The sequence below is a fragment of the Paramormyrops kingsleyae genome, chromosome 17 (assembly GCF_048594095.1).
Source record: "Paramormyrops kingsleyae isolate MSU_618 chromosome 17, PKINGS_0.4, whole genome shotgun sequence".
NCBI classification, from domain to species: Eukaryota; Metazoa; Chordata; class Actinopteri; order Osteoglossiformes; family Mormyridae; genus Paramormyrops; species Paramormyrops kingsleyae.
The window spans coordinates 2,154,071-2,178,354 of NC_132813.1; the positions used below are offsets into that span (position 1 = coordinate 2,154,071).

Here is a 24,284-nt window from a genome sequence, read left to right on the forward strand (position 1 = left end):
CCCCCCCCCCCCCTCAACCCACAAGCTGCTCTGCACGGTTCTGCAGGGCCTGACAGTAGTCTGTTTGCACAGCATTTCCCCCCAGAATTCCCTGGGACAAAGTGTGACAGGAGTTATAGAGTGTATCAGTGTTATAGAGGAGAGCAAAAAAAACGCTCCCATATTGATGCTTGAGTTCTCAGAGTCTGTTTGGTGGATTGTGGTTTTCCGGCAGTGAGTAAACTGCCCCACATCTTTAGACTGGCAGATGAATTCGGGTTCACCTCCAATCAGCTACTGTGTGGAGGACACAAAAAGAAACCTGGGACAAAGTTCTCACTGTACTCCCTAACTTTATTATCTTGCCACAAGTAGAACACTTACATTATTGCTTAAAATGTCAGATTGGATACAAATTTTATAATGTACAGTTATTTTACAGCACATCTCAGGCTCAGACGTGGCAGGCTTCCATACAGAACAGAAACAACGTCCATCCGTATTGCTGCCAGACGTTTTTGTATTTTAATTAGAAAACAAATCGTTAAACTACCGGATAAGGGGCTCCGGGAGCAGCTGCTGGCCTCTGATTGGCCCGTTCTCTTGCAGGCAGTGCTACATTGACCTGTACTTACAGCACACCAAGTGGCGAGAGTGTCACGTGGTATGACGACACGCCCCATCACCCTCCGGCGGGTGACAGACATGGGATGACTTCTGGGGGTGTGACAGGCAGCTGGGAACCTGCCGTGAATCCAACCAAACTGTTCTTTGGTTTTTAGTTTTGTTCTTTGTTTTTGGTGAAGCTCCTTACCTTGGCGCCCCGTGTTCTGACACAATGGATCCACAGGCCGACGACTTTGCCCTCCCAAACATATTTCTTTGAGTTTCAAACTTGACTCCGAAGTCCATAAAATAATGACCACAGGTAAGTAAAGCATTTTGCTTTTAATTTAGTTTGTTTTATTTTATTTTATTTTTATATATGTTTTGTTTTACTGCAAGTGCTGGAGCTATTTTAAAGGGATCGGTCTGGTGTGGAGTAGCTTGTCTTCTGAGTTTTATCTCATTATCTGAGTCTTATAAACAGACACCTAAGCATTTCAGTGTTGGATATGAAAGGCAAACAGAAAATATATTAGTATAAGCATTAAGTGTCCATTTAGTACATTTTACAAAATCTCCTGTTCCAGTGTAAGACCATGAAGTTAAATTAAACTGAGAGCTTCAGGTTCTTCCTGGTCACCATATCGCAGAGCCGCATTTTAAACACTGTGATGTGAGGAGACTGTGTTCACACCTATGGTGCTTTAATGGTGCGGTGAGAGAAGGGGACACCGGGTCATGGGGGCGGGCCAATGCTGTGCTTGGCGCCTGTGACAACGCACAGCAGAACAGCTCCGCGGCCAGCTGGGGTCAGTCTGTTGTACTGTTGAATCTGAGTGACCAATCAGCAGGCCTCCTGCGCTGAGTCACCACAGCGGGTCTGTAGTCTCCATCACCGGCAGAAAAGCTCTAGTTCTTCTCACACTGACCACCCTGAGAGTCTGTCATTCGCTGCTATTGGCTAGCGATCTGAACACTCTGATTGGTGGCCCAGGCCGCTGGGCAACGGGGCACTGCAGACAGACCGCTGGAGTCCAGGGAGGGACTGTCGGCATGAAAACTGTGGGGTAGTGATGTTTCCACAGAAGTGACACTACCCACTCCCCCCACCCAATGCAGCTTATCGAATGGGATGGTCAGTAGGATTTGGACCGTAAGTTCTCCAGGTGGGTTTTAGTAGGCTATGCCAAGTTGTTTTTTTTTTAATTATTTAAAAGGTGTTACAGCATTTCTCTACCACAAGTGGGCAGTTTGCACAGGAATCAAATGAAAACAGGGCTTGTTAGCTGACTACACGACCCATAAAGTACAGAGAGCTGCTCACATAACGCCCGTCAGACCTATCTGGGGCGAGGAAACGCGGTCACATGACCTGGCCTAGTGTTAGGAATTCCGGGAAGCAAGATGAGGAGGAGGAATGGATGTTGCCAGGAGACAGACGGACAGACATCCGACAGGCAGGCTAGATGGGCGGCGGCACGGTGGACGGTGAAGGTGTGCTTGAGGGATCCTCCGTCTCTCTGACGGCGTCCGTGGTCAGAAGGCACCGAATTATGCGAGTACAATGTCAGATGTGATGCAGAGGGTCTGAAGGAGCATAAGCTTCTGATTCCTCATTCCTGTCCTCCAGTTGCCCACCGGCCCAGTGTGAGCCAGTAATGGTGGTAGAATGCTAAGTGAGCAGCACGGCCTTCCCACCGGGGGGCGCTCACAGGCTCGTCTCCCGCAGGAACATGGTCCCGATGTTGTAGGACACCTTGCGGATGGGGGCAGAGGAGGCGGAGGAGGTGGGCCGCGAGCTTCCCGCCGGAGCGGCTCCCTGCGATGACCCTGCCTCCAGGAAATAGCAGATTCCTTGGATCTCCTTGGGAAAGTTATCCGGTAGGTCCTCCCGGGACCGAGGGATGAAGGTGAAGGCTCTGTCGTCCTTAAGCAGCCTGCAGGGGCACATAAGAGCAAAAATAACCATCTGGACAGAGAACAAACGCTTCCTGTTCTTGCACATCAAAACCTAAATGAGCGGCATTTCCACAGGTCTGGGGAAACCCATATCCTGAATGAGGAACATCACGCATGTACGTAAGACTGGGGTAATTCCCAGGCTGGGGGGCCATCTGTGTGTGTGGACGGTAGTATTAGTACAAATTCAACCAATGAGGTCAAGAGTGACATCATCTATGTCGCTCCACTCGAATGTCCATATCGAGCATCAAATTGACTTATAGAAGCATCTGGAATGACGGCAGCTGGCAGGAAAGCGGTGTTTCCACGGACATGCTGAGTGCCGCGTGCACAGAGGAGTGGCAATGTTCACGTGTGCACGCACGCACGCACGCACACACGCACGCACGCACACACACTGAGGTGGAGGTGAAGTTGGCTGTGCCTTAGTATATAATGGTACCAGTGAGAGTGTTGTACCCCTGCCCTCCGTCCAGCAACGGACGGCAAAAACGCGACGGACGTGCAGCAGCTCTTTGTCCTTTGGCTACATCCCCTTATGGGGGGGGGGTGGGGGGGGGGGTGTCCTTGAACAATAAAAAATCAGAACGGTTGCCACAGCAACACTCTGACTTATTCTCCATTTCAGCTCAGACATGACCGCAGTCAGTGTGGGGGGGGTGTTGGGGGGAGGGGGATTGGAAATTGGATTCTTTTAATTGTTTTTTCCTTTGAAGCCCCTGTTGTGGGGGGGGGAGCAATTGAGCAGAAATTAAAGAGATGCTAAAATATGTAAGGGGAAGTATAATTTATCTGAGCACCATGTCAAGTCAGCGAGGTTGTGTGTGAGGAACACGGGATGACTAGAAGCTACAGAACCCCCCCACAGACACCAGAACGGAACAATACCTTTGGACTGCTGGCCCAAGACGCGGGTTCCAGCTGTGGGGATCACGTGGTACTTACTGGTGCGTGGTTGGGCTGACGTTGATGCAGCGCGGGTGGGATCCCGACTCGAATTTGCTGGCCAGGGTCACGTTGTTCCCGAACAGGCAATACCTTGGCATCTTCACCCCCACGACGCCAGCCAGAACTGAACCAGAGTGGATGCCGATCCGGAGCTGTGGGGAGAAAACCAGGGGGGTGGGGGGTCGTGGTAAGTGCACTGCCGGGCAAGATCCGCACGTGGCTCCAATCCACTCGTCCGCCCACTCGTGTGTGGGTGTGGGGGGGGGGGTGGAGTCTCCCACCAAATCCCTAATGATCCACTTCAGAGACACTCTGCTGCTGAAAAGCTGTTACTGCATGCCGGCGGTCTGTGCGGCACCGTAGCCATGGCGACGCAAAGGGTCCGGCTGCCAGCTCAGGAGCGTGAAGTGGGTGGGGGAGCCTACTGTCATGGCTGCCGCGGCTCAAACTGCATCGCGATGCCCAGAGCCACACTGCACACAAACACACTGCACACAAACACACTGCACACAAACACACTGCACACAAACACACTACATGTCTGTTATTAAAGCAATATAAATATCAGGCTTAACAACACAAAGGAATCCGTCCTACTAATTTACCTAATAAAACGGCCATTTTGGCCTAAAGATCAAGGTTGAGCTGGTAGCTGTATGAATGGGGTTTTTTAGCATGTTAACATCTGTTAGCGTCTGTTTATCCAGTCATGTGGTTCTGTTTGACTGTGTTGGACACATGCTCGTATGGGTTAGGCATAATAACATTGCACAGTGTACAGTCTGCTCACCAGTAACCACATACTGCCCTAACAAAATGGTGACGTCCCTGTAGAGTGACCCCAACGGGCACCACGCCTCGCACCCAGGCCCTACGATGGCAGGCCTGACCGGGGTGATGCTGCTTTGTAGGGTTACAATGAAGAACCACCACAAGGGCGGTGTGTGGCAAGATGGCTGACCACAAATGTGGCTTCCCGTGTCTATTCAAACTCTCACGCTGAGAGACAGGTAGATAGACAGACAGGCAGATAGACAGACAGGCAGATAGAAAGACAGGCAGGCAGATAAGCAGACAGGCAGATAGAAAGACAGGCAGATAGACAGGCAGGCAGACAGACAGGCAGACAGACAGGCAGATAGACAGGCAGGCAGACAGACAGGCAGATAGGCAGGCAAAGTCATGCACCTCCACAACTGTTTACATCCGCTCCACGTTTACATAACACCGACAGCAGAAGGTAACACTTCGCCACAGCCCTAACACCACCCCCCACCCCATGGGCCTAGGAGTCCGGAAAGTCCTACTTCTTGGGTATCAGCTATGATTATGGGCAGAGGAGTGAGATGATGGGGGCCTGTTCACGTGACGATGGCAGAAAGGGGTCCGGGGGAACGTCCCACTTTAGACGGCACCCAAATGGTCGCACGCCTCTCCCTACTCTCACCCAGCCACGTACCTCTTCCCAGGCCTCTTCTCATCCAGACTACTGCTCCAGTTCTCCACCCCCCCCCCCCCCCAGCAAATAACCTTTCTCCCAAAGAGGCCTGAGGTCTGACTCTGTGAAAATGTCATCTCTCCCTAGTGACGGGGGGGGGGGGGGCTCGCTGTGGCGTCTACTATGAGTCTCCATCAGGGAGGCACTGCCTCATCTATCTCCCTCTGAGTCACTAAAACCTGCCAAGGGGCGGGGGGACATGCCACCGAGAACCGCAGGAGCCATGCGAGGCAGGGTGCCTCTGAAGCCCCGCCCCTTTCAAGGGAGGAGGGGGGTCACGTCTCCCTTCAGACCACAGGCTGCCTGAAAACACAGCTTGACCTCCAGACAGGACACCAACACACTCGTCACGTATCCCCAGGGGCCAGGTGACGCGTCGTCCACTGTGATGGGCCCCCAGGACCTCTCTGCATCTGTGATTACAGTCTGTCACAGAGACGTCGCCGAAAACGGTGTCACCCTCAGCCGCCGGCCTAATGCACTCGCTCGTCCACACGCCAGCGCGGTGGAATACAAAACACCCCAGGCTCGGAGCCTCGTCTGCTGTTGCCATAGGAACCCGGTACACAGTCGCTGGTCTCGGCCAGTTCTGATGCCAGCTCAGCCGTCGTGGAGGACCCCCCCCCCCACACCCCCAAGCTGCCTGCTGCGGAGCTGCTCTGTGACCCACACGGACAGAAGCAGTCAGCAAAAAGCTTCCTCCTCCCAATCTAAGTCAGAGTAAAGGAAACAAAGCCTAGAACAATCATTATTATTGTCCAAAGAGAAACAATGACAGGCAAAGTACACAGGGGGAGGGGTCACCTCACCCCAATGGCGATGCTTCGGTGAGCAGAAGCATTTAGGTCCAGAAGGAAAGACCCATCAGAATGGCCCCCACTGAGGTGAAGCGGGGCCTGGCCTGGCCCCCCCACCCACCCGCCTGGGGTACAGCGGCACCCATCTGCCCTGACGAGACCACAGCTATGTAGCCACCCGCCATTCAACACCTCCGTTGCCATGACAGCGTTTGTCAATCGCACGCGGCAACACGGGGAAGGGGAGGAGCCAGCACTAATTTGGATATGCAGGAATCTCTCAGCTGAACATGAATCGCGATGAAGCACACCCTCGACCAGCCTGGATCCTACTCTTTTTTGCTTATGTGAACAGGAGAGGCCACCCCCTACACCCCCGCAGCCCCCCCCCGCCGGCCGTCTGGTGCGGACTGACACACAGCTCCTTCTCTGCACTCGATCCTTCCCATCGCCTTGAGATCGAGCGCGTGAACAGGTCTGCTAAGGCTGGGCTATTTTTATCCCCGGTTGCCAAAGGGATCTTAAATCGGCGAGCACCTTGAAACGTGGCCTGTCTGCTCCTAAAGGATGCCGGAGTTGACATGCTCCTTCGGGGGGCGGAGATGCGACTCCCTCCTCCACCTCCAGGCGGCGCCCATCTCCCCACACACGCGTCACGTGGTCTGGGACTGCTAATTGTCACTCAGACATGGAGGAGACTATTAATAGGTGGGATTCACGTGTGCAGTGAGCACACGCGCTGGATAAACGGACACTGGGGCCCACATGCCTAAACACGGGGCGCGGGCTGAGTCATCACCCCACGAGTGAGCAGCCAGATCTGCACTGGAGATTAACGTCTTTATAAACACATCTTAATCCAGTCAGACAGCCACATTTTTCACTGTATCAGTTCAGCTTAAGGACCATGCGCACTCATACACACACACACACACACACCCTCTTTGTTTCATTCTAGCTGGATTCCAGGTCAGGGCACCAGTTGACAATGCTGGCAATTAATTCTCAGTCACCCTTTTGGGGTTTGGGCAGGGCTGGGCGGGGCAACGAATCTGCATGAACATCCTACAGCAAACGGCCCCCTTTCAATTTCCAACAAAACCAGTAAACCAGTGAAGAGCGAATATTAAGAAAATGAGGAGCCTGTCCTTCCCAGCAGAGGCTGCAGTGTGTCCAGCAGGTGGCATAGAAGTTAAGGCTCACAGCACTGCTGTATTTCCAGTGTGGTGCACAGAAAACACTGTCTGGAAGTGAGCTGACTGACCAGTGTGGTGCACAGAACATAATGTCTGGAAGTGAGCTGACTGACCAGTGTGGTGCACAGAACATAATGTCTGGAAGTGAGCTGACTGACCAGTGTGGTGCACAGAACACACTGTCTGCAAGTGAGCTGACTGACCAGTGTGGTGCACAGAACATAATGTCTGGAAGTGAGCTGACTGACCAGTGTGGTGCACAGAACACACTGTCTGGAAGTGAGCTGACTGAGGCCAGACACAGCTGGCTATGGGAGGGGATGGAGGGGACAGGACAGGAAGAGGGGATAAGAAGGGAGGAGAGAGGGCGGAATGGAGGGAGTGAGGGTGGGTTGGGACGGGACAGGCAGCAGAATGCTCACATCCTTCTGCATTTCGGCTGAGTTAATGCACAAACACAGACCACCTCTTCACCAGAACCAACCGGGTTCGGAAAAAACAGCAGCCATACTGCATCCTAAAAACTGTCTATCACTCATCAGTCAGAAACAAAAGAGGGACGTGCGATTTTTACTGCCATGGCAACGAAATTCTAACACGACTGAAGCGATTCAGTTCGGAATCTGCCCAGTAAATGGCAAAACTCAAACGAAAGGGAAAAAATGTCAGTCATCTCACCAGAGACCAGATTCAATTGTCTTCATACACACACAGCATTTCTGCATCAAAAATTAATCCCAGTTAATTATTTTTTTTTAGTATTTAACAGTATGCAGAGTCCCAGATTCATTTTAGCAATTTTTTTTTTTTTTACTTTGGATTGATCCAGTTACCAAAGACACAGTTTCTCAAAGCCTGGATTAGTCAGATTCCTGGATCAGCTGCCACAGATTTATAACCAAATACTGAGAAAGTGTTAATCCATCCTTCTTTCAAAAGCTTTTCCTGGAGAGGCTCTTTGGGTGATGTTAGTGTTAATGTCACATTTATTATACATAAATTCGACTTGTATAGTGAAACGCTCATTAAGATGTGTCAGATTTATTCGATCGTTGCTGTGTGCATATTTTATGGCCGAGCTGCAGGATTTTTTTATATTGCCAACAATAAGCCAAATCTCCAAATCTTCCCAGCCACATTTCTGGGATAATTTACAGCTCGTGTCAGCGGCACAGAGCTGAACAGAGGCGCTGGCGGCGGATCCGAGGACACGGAAGAGCTCCGCTATTCCCCCTGAAGGGCCTTTTTTACGGCACTGTTTTCTGACTTCCGGCTCAAAAAATCTGTAACTGCTGTGCATTGATCACAAGTGGAGAATGTGAATATGCTGTATATACACTTATACATGCACTTATGCACATGGGCCTCTTACAGTCAACCAGATGGCCCATGGGAGAATCCAACTCAGCATAAAGGGTGAGCCGGTCCTTCTGTTTCACTCTTAGCACACCTATATTCCCAAAAAAATAGTAGCAGATGGGCAAAACATGTATTAAGCTCTGTTGCATTAACCAAATTCTGGGGATGGTTTTCCACGGTCTCAGTAGAGTGATCCATACCATGAGACCTAAGAATACACCACCCCTCCCGCAACATTGGTGCTGGAACAGTCCAAAAACTTTAGTACGCATAACAGGGTCTGTATAATAATGTGACAAGAAAAGCAGCCAATAGCAGCGCTCAGTCTGACTCACCGGATCAGTGCTGTGCCAATCCCTGCCTTCATCGATTGCTCCATCTGTTTTTAATAACCACTTATCTAATTAGGGATGTTGCTGTGCAGCCAGTTTCAGGAAGCAGGGTACACAGTCACACGCCGCGGCTAATTTAGAGTAAGAAGCATCTCCGGACGGCGCGTCCCATTGGCAGGAGGGCAAAACGACAGGCTGACCTTGATGGGCTTCCCGTCGGGCGTGAGGACCTCCTCAGAAAGCGCCATCATCTTGAGCGCCATGAGGGCGATGGGCTTGGCGTGACAGTCGCTCTTCCGGTGAAGTCCGCCAGCCACACAGTAGGCGTCACCGATCGTCTCGATCTACAGAACATATGGAACGGGAGGGACTGAGGGACCGGCGGGGGCTCTGTGCTCTCTAAAGCAGCAGCCCCTACAGCTCTATGCTCTCAGTAGCACACACTGGCAGCTCTATGCTCTCTCCATCTATACAGCGCCGGTCAAATACCATGTGGCGCCCTAGGCGAGCTTCAACACCGGCGCCCACACCTCAGAAGATGGCACCTACCACTGCCACCCCCCCGCGCCCCGTACCCCTGCCTCCGGCCCTTACCTTGTAGACGTCGAGGATGCCGCACTGGTAGTCGAAACGCGTGTAGAGCTCGTTGAGCATGCTGATGACCTGCATGGGGGTGCACTGGGCGCACACGGCCGTGAAGCCCACAATATCTGAGAAAAGCATGGTGACATCATCAAACTTGCGCGCGCGCACCGCCTGGCCCTGCCACAGCTGCTGCGCCACGTCGCCCGGGAAGATGGAGTACAGCAGCTCCACAGTGCGCCGCTTCTCCTCCTCCAGAGCCTGGTGCGTGCGCTCCAGTGTGGCCTTCAGCTTGTCCATGCGCTTCTTCAGGCCGTCCTGCGCCTTGGCCTGCTCGCCCACTAGGATGACGTCCCGCGTGGCGTCGTGGATCGGGATGTCAGAGAGGTGCAGCCCGCGGCCCATAAGCTCCTCCAGCTTGTCGACGCGCGGAGAGCCCAGGAACATGATGGAGTTGGACTCTGGCACATGGATCATCTGACCTTTGATCTCCATCACCTGAGGTGGTATCGGGGGATAAGAAACCTTAGCAGAGAGGCACACCCCCCATTCAGGGGTACTTGGTAATTATGCTGTGCTCCGTTTAAACTCATAGCTCGGAAATTCCAAGTCCCTAGTCAGAAATGTCAACAGGATCGCCCCCTGAAGTCGGAATTCCGAATTGTGAAGTCAGAGGTATCTACACAACCCTGACCTCAGAATTCAAGATGGCTGCGCCCTTTATCAACAGAAATAAATGTTTATTAGCGTTCATGTCTTATTTGTGGCTCGTTAAATCGGTTGTACACACAGTTCTGCCCAAATACTAGCTGTGTACGTGTTGCTATGGTGTTCTAATGTGCAAAATATCATGTAACGTGATATTGCTAACAAAGGCTAACAATTAACCGGGTTAGAACTTGGACCTGTTTCAGAAAGCAGGATTTCTTGCTTAGTCGGATAATTTGTTGGATTTAAAGTAGTCTGGGTTAAATGTAAGTAAATGAAGATAGTGGTCATTGAAACTGGGGTAAATTAAATCCAAGAAGTTACACAGTTAACTCGTGTGTAACGTCATTCCTCTAAGGTACGTGGAATGTAGCATCAATGACGCTGATCCCGTAAGGGTCCTGCTGTTGTACCCATCAGAAAAGAACATATTTCATCAGAAATCAAGATAAATGTCATAAATCAGTTCTGATGATTCTGAGGCCACAAAATGTTAATCAATAACGATGATCCTGATTTATGGCCTGTGTGTGTGTGCGTGTGCGTGTGTGTGTGTGTGTGTGTGGATTATGCTTATATTACATTGTGGAGACCAAATGTTCCCACAGTGTGATAAAAAAAACCTGTTATTTTGATGTTGTGGGGACCATTTTTCAAGTCCCCATAAAAATCTGTGAGTGTGATCTAAAACTAAAAATGCCAAAAGTTCCGGACTTTGTTTGGTTAAAGTTGTCATGTTAGGATTAGAGCTTTCCCTATAGAAATAAATGGAGAGTCCCCACAAATATATAATTACAAACTTGTGTGTGTGTGTGTGTACAGTACAGCACCCTCAGGGGAGATGCACTCTGAGATCCTCTGAACTCCCAGCCTCCACAAAGCCCTCTTCCCAAACTCTCCCATCCCTTTCTCTCTTTTCCATCCTACCCATCCCTCCACTCGCTCCTCTGTCCCACATCTTCTCCGGAGCCCACGGTTGGTTTTGGGTCCGATTCTGCGGGCCACTTCGAGTTCAGAACCCATATGCTACACGGCTTAAACTTCCTTCGGAAAGCTCTTCAAAACCAAATATAAAAATTACAAAAATATACCTCATATCCAAGTCTTTTTTTAAAGCTGCCAACGCAGCCTGGCAAGGACTTGGGCATAAACAGCATCAGCACACAGAAATAAATTTCATTACTAAAATAGTAATTTTGTTCGTTACCTGCAACTAATTTCGATTTGTATTCTCAATGAGCACAGAGCAAAGAGTCATCCACAATAAAGCCCCGCCCACCGTCTTCTCGGGTCAGTGCAAGAACCTCTCTCTCACTGGTCAAATTTCATCAAGAAGAGTGTGATGAAAAAACAAATCTAACCGGAAGCTTCAGAAGACGATTTCATTCGGGATAAAGGGGGGCAGCGTGCCGGGTGACGGGTAAAGCTGTGCCCTCAGCACGAGTGTGGGCCCGACACCCAGCGCCAGTGACATTTATTCTCAGGAAACGGTGGAGCAAAGGCATGGGGCAGGTCTCTGGCGGCTGATTGGAGGATGGCACATCTGTAGGGTTTCTTTTATTAGCCCTCGGTTGCCATGGAGAAATTCTACCCGGAAGGTCCCAGAAACTTTTCTCCAGGTTGTTGTGTGGCCAGAGGAGGGTTAGGGTTACCCGGGGGTCCTCTCGACCCGGCCCCACCGCGCTGCCCGGCCAGGTGGAACCGGAGACGGTCACAGTAAAAGTGCCACTTTCAGGCAGAGCCGAGGAGACTGATGCATGGACACACACGCACACATGGGCGCTGTACCTCCATCTTCTGAGATCATCTGAGCCGGCTTTGAGATCTGACTGGCTCTCCCACCCCCATCGCTTGAGTCCAGAAAGCCAAATATGGAGCGTCTGACATGATGTCACAGAAATGGGGACATGGCCACGCCTACATCTGGCCACGCCTACATCTGGCCACGCCTACACCTGGCCACGCCCACATCTGGCCGCGCATACATCTGGCCACACCTACACCTGGCCACGCCTACATCTGGCCACGCCCACATCTGGCACACTAACAGACCCCTCCACTGTTATGCATAATGGCAGCAAGCCACCATGCTGTGTCCACACCAACGAGGGGCCTTTCCCAACAGCTAAAGTCAGGCCCTTGACTGCAATCCTCAGCAAACACCATTAAATGTATTCTGTGTGCTGACAGGCATTTTACTGTCTGACCCCCAACACAAAACTGCTGAAATGTGAACTCCCTCCCCCCCTTCCCCACATACGGGGTTTATGTATGATTCATAGCAGGCAGGACAGCAGGACTACAGACAGGACATTGTCACTCACAGACAGCAGGGAGTGACTTGAGTAAAAATGGCAGCCGTGACTGTCAGTGTAGATACAGACACGCAAAAACAAAACAGGGCTTGCGAAGGGCTACATCAGGGCCAGGAGGTGAGGGAATACAACCCCCCCCGCCCGCCCCTCGCCACACCACCCTGCATCGTCACAGGGCAGCAGAAGTCAGCAAACACCTCTCACACAGGCGATGAGAGGCCTCGTTACCATATCAATGCAGCCGCTCCCCGGAGAGAGGGCCAGCGTCCCCGCCTTGCCCCCACACCCCCAGGGCATTACACAATGGCTTTCTCAAAGTCCTTCCTCAATCTTTGCAACCCTTTAGCCTTCCATTTCACTCCTTTACTCAAGCATCTAACAGGAGGATTAACCAGCGATCGAGAGACAACAGTGGCCACATCGAAAGCTGTTCCAATGACATCAGCTCCACAGACACTAAGGGCACCAGGTACCAAACTTTTGGTACTTCAAGAAAGTTCCGAAAGTATAGTACTTCAAGAAAGTACCGAAAGTATAGTACTTCAAGATGTTGGCATATAAACTGGTACCAGTGCCAAATGACTTCACAGCGCAAGACGGGTTTTTTTTTTCTCCTGAATTCGAAAAATGGCTGTAGTATATTATAGAGCTGGATGATGTGCGATACCAACATCGCATGTTATGCACATACAGTTCTTACATCACTAGTCAGTTAGATTAAGATCAGGCTTTATTTTACTTTCAATTCTGTACAGAAATTATAGCACAGGGGTTAAAGTTTCGCTAAAATATTTTTACTCTGTCATAGGAAAAAAAAAACATAGCAAGCATTGCAATTTTAATTATTATTCCTTTTATAGATTATCTAGTATATGTTTAAAAATCAGTGTAAAGTGCTGCTTTTGCATGAGCACTGCATGCGTCCTCCATGACAACCATAATCATCTTCATCCTTGCTTTTTAAATCACTATATGCGCTCTATATGCGTTCTGTATTAGTATATTCAACAAAATACTTTGTAATTTCTTGTCATGGCATCCAGATCTTTTCGTTGTATCTGTCCTTATGACCAAATCACACTTTCATTTATCATTATTTTCTGAGTTTGCAACTGTTTTCAAGGCAGCGTTTGTATTGTATTTCAGCAGTGGGCAATTTGTTCCACCCCAAAGTACCGAAGTACCAATGAAGTACCCCAGCTGGTTTGGCACTTCTGGTACTGAAGCTTTTGTTACTGGTACTCGACCAGAAGTCAATGGAAAAGCAAAAGTACCGAAAGTACAGTACTTGGTGTGGTGGATAAGCGCCCTTAGGAGCACTTTTGAGTGAAGAGGAGAACCTTCTTTAACCCTGACCAAGACCCTCCCGTGAACATACCCCAAGACCCTTCACTAAATCCAACCAAGACCCTCCCGTGAACATACCCCTAGACCCCTCATTAAATCCGACCAAGACCCTCCCGTGAACCTACCCCTAGACCCCTCATTAAATCCGACCAAGACCCTCCCGTGAACCTACCCCAAGACCCTTCACTAAATCCAACCAATACCCTCCGGTGAACATACCCCAAGACTCCTCATTAAATCTGACCAAGACCCTCCCGTCAACCTACCCCAAGACCCCTCACTAAATCTGACCAAGACCCTCCCGTGAACATACCCCAAGACCCCTCATTAAATCCGACCAAGACCCTCCCGTGAACCTGCCCCAAGACTCCTCATTAAATCTGACTAAGACCCTCCCGTGAACCTACCCCAAGACCCCTCACTAAATCTGACCAAGACCCTCCCGTGAACATACCCCAAGACCCCTCATTAAATCTGACCAAGACCCTCCCGTGAACCTGCCCCAAGACTCCTCATTAAATCTGACCAAGACCCTCCCGTGAACCTACCCAAAGACCCTTCACTAAATCTGACCAAGACCCTCCTGTGAACCTACCCCAAGACCCCTCACTAAATCTGACCAAGACCCTCCCGTGAACATACCCCAAGACCCCTCATTAAATCTGACCAAGACCCTCCCGTGAACCTGCCCCAAGACTCCTCATTAAATCTGACCAAGACCCTCCCGTGAACCTACCCAAAGACCCTTCACTAAATCTGACCAAGACCCTCCCGTGAACCTACCCCAAGACCCCTCATTAAATCTGACCAAGACCCTCCCGTGAACCTACCCCAAGACCCCTCATTAAATCTTACCAAGACCCTCCCGTGAACCTACCCTAAGACTCCTCACTAAATCTGACTAGTATCAGTTATTAAACCAGTATCATCCTCAATTATGACTTGTGAACGACATTCAGACATTCCTGTGCCATGTCTTCTTCAACAGACATTCTTATTTCCTCAGCCAATCAGGCAGCAGCGGTGTCTCCATTACTGCCACACTGACAGTTTACATGGCATTAATAGGATAATCTGCCCGTCGGCATCCGTGACCTGTGAGGCGGTGCATGATCACAGGACGAATTACGACCCATGACATTTCCACAAACGATCAGTGCCAAGCTCACGCTTCACATTGCCGTCCGCGATGCATGCAAAACATGTGCTGCATCTCATCAGAGAGCCCCCACGGGGTTCAGACGGCTCCAGAAAGGATGGACCCCTCCCTCTCCTTTTGGGGGTTGCGTGCACATGACTCAGCATGCAGCTATGCAGGAGTGATGTAGAGGTGGATGGTGTCCTCCACCCTGCAGATGGAGGTGGGACTTTGGGGTCGTTGACGCAGGAGACTCTGTACCCATGTGCCCATCACCAGAGCCTCATCTCCCTGCCTGTTTTCACCCAGCACAGCGATGGTTCCAGCTAGTGCCGAGGATGGAGCACGGGGCCGTAACCGCCGCCTGACCTCAGCCACCTCCCTCTCCCTACTTACAGCGGCTCACATCACATCTCATCCAGCACTTAGACATTCACCTCCTCACCCCCAGCCCCATGTCACTATCAGCTGATTGGCCTCCTGAAACACTCGGATACTCACTCGGACATAGCGAGCGTGGGGTTGGGGGGGTCCTGGCTGCACTGCCTTATGACCTTAACGGAACTTGTCACTGGAGCAGGACAGACGCTGGCAGTTACAGGCCACCAGCTGCTGCCTCCGAGGTCCATTCTTTTATGGAAGCCCAGGATGAAACGGGATCATGCAACAATACAATAAAATGCCGCTAATCACATGCAAAATACCTGTGAGATCGTTCTAATTACACTTCATGTCGAGGCCCAACAAGCACAAGTCACACTTCAGAACAACACAGTTCAATGAGGGCACTGAAGATTAATGGGGCTACGGAGGACCAAGCCAGTACCACCAGCTCTCCCAGTGACAGCAGTTCTCCTGAAAACTCGTTTTAAGTAAAACACTTAAATAAACCACTCTGAATTTAATTCAGCCAAACTCAAATAGTACAATTAGGCTATACGCAGCAGCTACACTGACATCCCATGTAATGATATGCTTCTCTTAATACTGGCAAGAACCAGTCATTTATTAATTTCTGTCCTGGGCCAAGATAAGCAGCTTATTTAAGGAAGAAGAACACACTGTTTTAAGGCCAGACGGGCACCCCCAGGTACAACAAAGACAAACAGCCCCCCCCCCCCCGGGGTAAGCACCAACATGTGCCCCATAGAGGGACCTTCTGGAGGTCCTTTCGGTGCCATACAGTGACCCAGAAATCCAGAGCAATGAGACTCGACATGTAAATACTCAGGGCGCCGTAAGCATTCCCCACTCAGCATATTACGTACGATGATAGAAAATGTAGACCAGCTTGTTAAATTAGCCAGATCGACCAGGCAGATGCATGGTGGAGGGGGGGGGGGGGGATCATCATAGCGGTACACAGACATGGGCACCAGCCTCCACGCACCCTCTGTCGTGGTCAGCTAACGTGCTAGTGCCCTGCTAACGTGCTAGCACCCTGCTAATATGCTAGCGCCCTGCTAACGTGCTAGCATCCTACTAACGCAATAGCACCCCACACTTACTCCAGCTGCGCCACAAGCTACGACTGAAAAATGCTGAAGTGGAGGAGGCATGCAAAGCGATGCGAATCGCTCAGCTCCGGTTCTGAGCAGCAGGCAACCCTCTGCTCCTCACCGTGGAAACCGACAGCGCATGTGACATGTAATATCTGTAATAAATATAATGAACAGCAGAAATAAAGCTCTGAAAAGACAGCATATGCAAGCGAAGCCCCTGGTGAACCTCTCTTACCAGGAATCATCTGCCCGGATTAACGAGCTGAGCCGGCGTGTTTGTATGGTTCGTCAATGGCGCCGTAGCAGCACCAGACCTTCTAATTAGGCCACCTCATTACAGAACCATGGGGAGCAAAGAAAGGGCCTGCAAGTAAACGGCAGAAGAAGAGGACCACATACTGGGCATGACACGATTTAAAAATCCAGTGTACACACAAAATCACAGAAACAGGTATGTTTAAAGCCAAATGATTCACAAAGCTTCCGGGATAGGCTGGGATCCCCATGGCCATAAACAGAACAAGCCAGTATGGACACCCTGGACAAGACGCCAATCCAAAGGAGGCACACTCACTAAACAGTGTTTCACCTAAACCACTCCCCACACACACAGGGGTTGGATAGCTCTCCAACCTGGAGCCCTGAAGATGCACCACACCACTTCTGCTAATGAAACATTTCTCAGCTCAGGAATAGCAATAATACACAGCAATCTGCAGAAATGCCTGTGTTTTATCCAAGAGGGTTAAACTCACAAAGTCAAAATTCAAGGATTTTTTTAAGGAGGGCAGTATAAGAGGGCAGTGAATGACAGGGGAGGGGGCATTCAAGAAGCCAATCAGCTTTCATCTGGGGCCATTGACCCTGCGGCCCCGCCTCTGTATACGCCCCTGATCCCAAAGCGTCATTTAACTCAGAGGATGATGCGACCGCTCGGACGGGGGGGAGGCCCACCTTCTCCTTGGTGCCAGTGCTGCCACCCTCTGGCCGGGTCCGAATGGTGAAGGGGGTGGAGAGGCGCAGCAGGATGCCCTGGAAGGTGCAGGCGATGCGGGGTGATACCACCTCGAAGCAGTCGGCGAAGTGCAGGGTCCGGTGAGGCTCGCACCTGGCCTGCCGGCGGAGGCCCTCCCCCAGCTGCAGCACGCTCATGTCAGGCCCCAGCACCAGGTGGAAAGGGAAGGCGCGACAGAAGGTGCTGAGGCCAATGCGCAGGTCGGGGGGCGAGCACGACAGCTCCAGGGGCAGCGTCTGCGGCCCCCCAGGGGCGCGGGGCTCCTTAATTAGGAAGGACAGGCAGGAGGAGGCGTCCCTCTCGCTCTGTACCCCCTCCAGTGTCAGCTGCGCCTCCTCCACCTCCACCTCCCTGTGGTAGATCCTGCGGGCGGCGGCGCGGATCAGGCCGGGCATGGCCAGGCCTACAGGGGGCGCTGGGTGGAAGCAGTGCAAGAGCAGGCTGCCAGTCTCAGGGGCGTCCTTGCATAGGAAGGAGGGCGACTCTGTGGAGGCGCGGCGGCCGCAGGAGGCGCGGATGTGCTCCAGGAGTGCGTCAAAGCCATTGAAGAAGCCCTGCAGGTCGCTGCCCAGGGCACGCAGTACCCGCTCGTTCTCCTCAAAACAGAGGCCAAAGAGCTCCTCTCCAAAGTGCTCACGGAGCTCCTCGAACCGCAGCCCTGTGGGGGGGTGGGGGGGGGGCAGGCTGTTTATGTCATAACAACATACCTTAACTGTTAAGCCTTGAATGTCTCCCTGCTATCAAAGTCCGCGCAGGCACAGGGAAACCCCAGAAAAGCATCCCAACCAAAAAATTAAACTGACTGTTTTCCCCCATGTACAAAATGCTCCTTTCAGAGTCGTTACGTTAGTGATGCGAAAAAAGAAAACTGTGCTGACCTGGCGGTTTTCAACGGGGAAAAAAATGTCAGGGATTAAAGTGGAGCCGTGAAGCAGAGACCACATTAATGCGGTTGGGGGGGGGTAATGAGTCCAGCAGAATTAGCCTTTATCGCGGGGCTAAGCAAATGGAGGAAAAAATAAAAGCACGGCAGGACACTCTGTGCTAGACGGAGGCGTGCAAAATCACAGGCGTCTGCATTGCAGAGAGGGAGTTGGGTCTCCGAGCATCGTGGGCCCGTAACACAGGGCTGGGATCAGGGCAAAGGACCCCCACAGGACCAGCAGGTCTCTCTGCATGTGCATGGCCCGGCTGAGGTCGGGTCGGGTCAGGCGGCGGAGCAAATGGGCCGCGGAGGAAGCTCCTTGGAGGTAAACAAATCAGCGCCGATCACGTGACTCATTAACGGAGCGAAAACAGACCCCTTAAATCCACACGGGCAATTTGTCCTGGTTTCAGCCCGTAGGTTACAGGCTTCCAGCTCTGCCAATATGCTGAGGGCTGCTTCAGCTAAAGGGGGTGTGGCAAACACAGGATGGTCACAAACATGGCCAATGGGATGAGAGTAACCTGTGTTGGGGGGGGGGAGGGGGGCTTTGCTACGGTAACTAGCCAGTGGGCACTTTGGCCAAGAGAGGAAATAAAAAAATAAGAAGACAAAAAAAGAAAAGACTTTTCCCAGGACCTGGAGGGTCACACAGCTGTTACCCGGGGAATTCCAGCTGTGTACATAAAGTCTGGGAACGTCTTGATCTGCAAGTGGCCCCGGGTGCAGGCATCTGCTAGGTAAATAAATGATCTTGGGGGGGGGGGGGGGGGGGGGCTCACCCAGTAAGGAGGCTGTGTACTTCAGGATTCCTGAGATGTCACTCTCCTCCCCCAACCCCGAATCCTCCAAGAAGGGACATTTTCCGGGGTCACCACCCTCATCCGCCCCGTCCTCGTCACACCTGCAATATCAACCAGGTGTACAAGGAGCAGACACGTCACAGGCACGGGACATGCGGCAGAACCCCACATTAACACAGAGCTCATGGAATTTAGATGGTGTCGCCCCCTACAGGCCATTTTTGCGGAATAACCCCACTTGCGCATTTCCATGCACATGTTTTTTAAAAATACACCCCATCTGGCAGAAAGAAATGGCCCAAGCTGACAATGTGTCCATATTCGTCTCTCCGCTCTCCTGAAATACTGAAATAAACTGTGAGATGGACAAAAATAAATTGATTTGGACAAAATAATATATTACGCAGACAGCACGCACAGCTGCGACTCTGCAAACTGACTCCATTGCGCCAGGATCAAACAGAAACTTCAGTAATAGAGGAGATGAGAAGGTGGTTTAGTAAAGCTGATGCCAGCAGAGGGGGGCAATCGGGGGGCTGCAGGGGGCACTAGGGCACGCAGACCCGGAGTGCATGGGGGAAACCACACCAACAGCCTGAACACGGGAGCCTCTGTTGCTGGACCTTAGGACTGTACCGGAACATTTTTAAATTATTCATCAAAAATTAACTAATAAAACATAGCAAAGCCCATTATAAAGGGGGGCTCCTTTATAGGCCCGGGACTGAAGTGTGGGCTGAACAAACAGACATAAATCTGATAATGGGACAAGAAAACCTGCAAAGGGGACAGCTTGGTGACAGCCTAGAACCCCCCCCACCTACCCAAACAGAGAGGCCACGGTACACCCCCACCCCACTTACCTGATCCCCTTCTGCTTGTAGGCATCCAGAGTCCTCTGCAGGGCCAGCTGAACCGTGTGTCTCTGAAGCAGGGAAACAGCACAGGTGTGAAGGGCACCGGAGGGACGACAGAGGAAGGTTTGTGCTCGCTAGCTAGCTAGTTAGCAGAACATGCCGCTTCAGCATCTTCTAAATAGAGCACTGTGTATTTCATATTTAGTGTGGTCAACAGCCCCCCCACCCTCAAACCTGGGGGGGGGGGGTCCAGGCACATATGTGGCTTCAGTAATGGTACATAAAGCAGCAGGAGACCTTCACCCAAAAACGTTTACTTCATAATGGGTCCAGAAGACATGAAGTCAAACAACCGTTGAGGAGTCATGTTGAAGTAACCACGTCCACGCCCAGTTAAATCATTCGGTTGGGCGGATTACGCTGCTGCAGTGAGATGCAAACGTCAGGAGAACATCACACTTCGCCCACACGACATCCTCATTTTCACTGCCGTCTGGGGACCCAGAAACCCGGGAGGTTCGGAACTAGTAAACGCCGGGCTCCGGGGACAGCGGATCGAAGGCTCCCCGCCACCAGTCAGCCCAAACTAACGCTGACAGGCGGCTCTGAAAGGGGACCACGGACGCTTACGATTTTACACCAAAGCTCACTTTCATTTCATTAACTCTGACAGGCGCTTTGGACGGCTTTTCAACTCGCTGCCATTTGTTTCCCACAAATGGGTTGGCACGGTGCCGCTCAGTAATATCGATTCCAGTCCAAAACTCACTTCAGGGATGCATTAATTATAATTTTATTACAGTAGCTTCCATTATTGAAAGACACATGCCATCTGTCAATAACTAATCACACGAGCCTCTTCTTCTACTTCCAAATATTTTATACCCTGATGTAACAGATTAAAATGACTTCATTCAGGGCATCCTGCAGTCGGTTAGATCTGTCATTTTAGTCACATTTCCGTATTTATTCTTTATTCCCCGATGAAACGGCTCTCCGGCGGTGGTAACGGCTCACGTGAATCATGCATAGCGGCTTACTGTCACCCCGGGCACCGGCGGCGCGGCCACGTGCTCCCTACTTTCAAAATTAAACTATCGCAAGTCTATTTATACACAGCCCATGCAAGCAAATTAGGACATCCCTCCGTTTCTGAAATCCACATCCACATGGGGACATTTTGGAAATGTCCCTTGGTGGCAGATAAAACAACCTTATTTTTAGTTTGCTGTTTTACTCGACCAAAGCGGGCTTCAGCTTTATCGGCGTCTTTTGTCGACCCATAGTTTAAAAATGAATTACGAAAGGTGTGACCCACAGGCTGTCATTGCATGTTAAGTAGGCCTACAAACGGCCATATATATGATGTACAGAAGGCAGGGTATGATCAGTAAAACGACGAGCCGTGTTTCAAATAGACTGTGTTACCGAAGGCCAGGTAAAAACGCACCTGATTCAGTCTGACAGTCACCGGTTGAAAAAACAGCAACCTACATGATTGAAGGTTTAATGTCTGAAGAATGTTAATACAGAAGACAACTACAAGAAAAACAATGCAATACTACAACACTCCAATCAATTATCACGAACTATTCAAAAAAGAGTTTCCCGTGTAGCGATATTTATTCTACTCTAATCAGTGAAAACTTGGTGTTTATTACAGGAATAACGGTGGTACAAAACAGATTCCTGACAGACAGGACACCGTTCGGTTTGCAGTTTCCTCTCATTACACAGGTGCGTTTCAGCGTAGGAATGACGGCAGACAGGAAAGTTACAGCCGGCTTTTACACACACACACACACACACACACACACACACACACACACGTACGGAGAGAGAGAGGGGGAGAGAGGTTTGTAATTATGTCTTTGCGGGGACTCTCCATTCATTTCTATGGGAAAAACTCTAATCCCAACACGATAACCTTAACCCCTAACCAGCCCTAACCTTAACCGTAAGTAACCAAACAAAATACCAGACTTTTGGTATTTTTATTTTTTTCCATTGCATTCACAGATCTTTGTGGGGATCTGAAAAAAATGGTCCCCACAACAGCAAAATAACAGGTTTTTATTACATTGTGGGGAACATTTGGTCTGGTCTCCGCAATGCAATATAAACATAATCTACACAGACACACACACACACACATTCACACACTCGTTCAAATGCTACACTTATACACACACACACTGACAAATATGCACAAACTCTCACACAAAGAAATATACATAAATTCGAACACTCAAGCAAATGGATGCACTCTTACACACATATACACACATATGCACAAACTCACACTCGCGCAGGTGCACACACTCTCTCTCACACACACACACACACACACACACACACCCACACGAAGACGTCTGCGTAAGCGTAGCTCAGTAAGCACAGGAGCGCTGCGTACAGCCGCCGCCAACTTGCGGGAGGCGGCGGCGGCGGCGTTCCGTACCGTCGGTGAGGTCAGCCTTCTCAGGCTCTCTCCGAGCGAGTCAAGGTTGACGCGCTTGCGCCGGGTGGTCCGCTTCACCACCACGTCCTCGAAGGGACTGGGCAGGGACTCCACGGGGCTCCGGCCGTTCCACAGCATCCGCGACATGGGGCATTCGCTGTCGTCCGGGCTCTCCAAGTAGTCGGACCCCATTGAGCTGAATGATTCCGATGAGATCTTCCTCGAAGACATACCGGGCAGCCAAAGGGATTCATTAGATTGAGAATTTAAGACTGGGGGGCAAAGCGGAGAACAAGGGGCAGAATACGAGTTAAAATCCAGGGGCGATCAGCCGGTCCTGGCAGCGCAGGATAAGACGCAGATTCCCATCATGTGCGTTTCATTCCCACCCCTTTGCTCAAAAATCCTTCTTCCCGACGCAATAAATAAGTATAACCATCAGAAGTAAATGCTCCTCCTGGTGTCCGCGTGATAAACGACGACCGCGCTCTTCATGGTCCTGCGGGTCAGTGCGCATCCAGGAAACCGCAAATGCGGGAATCTGAGAGGCGAAGCGCAGCGCCCGATTCCAGCCGGAGAGCTCAGCAACCGCTGAACCATCCAGCCCCTACGACCACACCATCACTATTCATTTTTTCCAGCTCTGCACGTCAGCCAATCAGTAATTTTTAAGGCTAACAACCTGCCCCCCCAGCCCACCCCCTCTCGGTGTGATCCTCAGAGGAGCGATGTGAAGTCTGGAGGCTTGGCAAAGATGTGCGCCGAGGAGAGATCGACGCCGAAAATGCAAAGAAATGCGACATATTATGGAGGAAATAATCGTTTTTCCCACTGGCATAATTTAAAAACAGACATCAATAATGAGAGACAATATATTTAATAGGAACCTGAAGACCTTTAGACTATTATATTTAATAGCCTATTATTTAAAAAGAGAAATTTATGCCGCATGCATCTGGCGTCGCTTGTCTATGTATTATTGGTGAGTGGATTTTTATTGATTATTTACTTACTATTCAGTGGATGGGATTATAACACAGACCCTGGACTGTATGCACAAGCCTTATTTTAAGGTGGGAGGGGTCTCTGTGCCCCCCCAATCATCACAAACGGTGAACCGCACAGTCCCCATTAAATGCTGGGTACGGTTATATGGACGTTGATCTACAGCAGGAAGTCTGAGATGTTCTTATATCCTGGCGTTGACAGGTCGGAGCCTCCCTAGCATGCCTGAGAACGGTGACACTCAACACAGCATGACAACTTTCCGACTGCAAAATCAAAGCGGCACATGGAAGAGGTCCTGCGTGCAATGTGACCGGGTAAAGGCTCTGGGTGCCCGAAGACATCTCCAAAGCGCGCTTCGGTCCACATGACCCACTTTCTTGGCTATAGCGTATGGTCTCCCACTACCATAGAAATTAAAAGGACATCGGAGACATGAGTGAGCGATCAGGGCACTGGTGGGTTTGCGCTATGGAGCGGCAGATCCCGTCGTGACCGTTCATTTCAGTTCTCTGATATATACATCATAAGCACCAGGGCAGGATGCGAATGCGGCAGCGTCGCCGTAGCCATATTAATGTCCCCAATAACTTACCGTCGACAAGAAATAATAATAAACATTGTGGGAAATGTACACCGTACAGCTAATAAATCCCAGTCACTGCCGCGGCACGATATGATGGCGATGGTCGATCAGAAATATTACAGTAATAAGCCTGTTGCTGAGCGGCGTACAATGGCCTGTAAGAGAGCGCACCGTAATGCTTCATAGACCCCTGCCTTGTCCAGGTCAATGTTTATTAGGGTTTGAGAGGCGTAAAGCATCACCGGGCTGCGTTAACCTCTGCTCCATGTGCCTGAGCAATGCCATAAATAACGAGAACAGCATCGACGATCGGCTTTAAAACACGCTGGGGAAGCCCGCCGGACTGCACTGCATAAATCTCAATAC

General features: G+C 50.7%; 1 protein-coding gene across 2 annotated transcripts; it reads right to left on the reverse strand.

The window, feature by feature from the left end:
- Positions 1-312: 312 nt before the first annotated feature.
- Positions 313-22,951, reverse strand: gucy1a2 (guanylate cyclase 1, soluble, alpha 2). Of its 2 annotated transcripts, none has more exons than XM_023792446.2 (8): positions 22,328-22,951; positions 19,876-19,937; positions 18,992-19,113; positions 17,224-17,942; positions 9,272-9,757; positions 8,878-9,021; positions 3,493-3,647; positions 313-2,522 (listed from the first exon to the last, which is right to left on the reverse strand). In XM_023792446.2, the coding sequence occupies exons 1-8, from the start codon at positions 22,556-22,558 to the stop codon at positions 2,294-2,296; spliced, it is 2,148 nt and encodes a 715-aa protein (XP_023648214.2). In that variant the 5' UTR covers positions 22,559-22,951; the 3' UTR covers positions 313-2,293. The 2 variants fall into 2 exon arrangements, with proteins under 2 accessions (XP_023648214.2, XP_072557876.1); XM_072701775.1 differs by lacking the exon at positions 22,328-22,951 and adding an exon at positions 20,887-22,213.
- Positions 22,952-24,284: the final 1,333 nt, after the last annotated feature.

Excerpts from the sequence above, each read along its gene's own strand:
- gucy1a2 (XM_023792446.2), bottom strand. The coding sequence starts at position 22,558 with ATGTCTTCGAGGAAGATCTCATCGGAATCATTCAGCTCAATGGGGTCC. Across the intron at positions 19,114-19,875 it reads TACAAGCAGAAGGGGATCAG|GTGTGACGAGGACGGGGCGG; the intron begins GTAAGTGGGGTG and ends TTGATATTGCAG. Across the intron at positions 9,022-9,271 it reads GCATCCTCGACGTCTACAAG|ATCGAGACGATCGGTGACGC; the intron begins GTAAGGGCCGGA and ends TATGTTCTGTAG.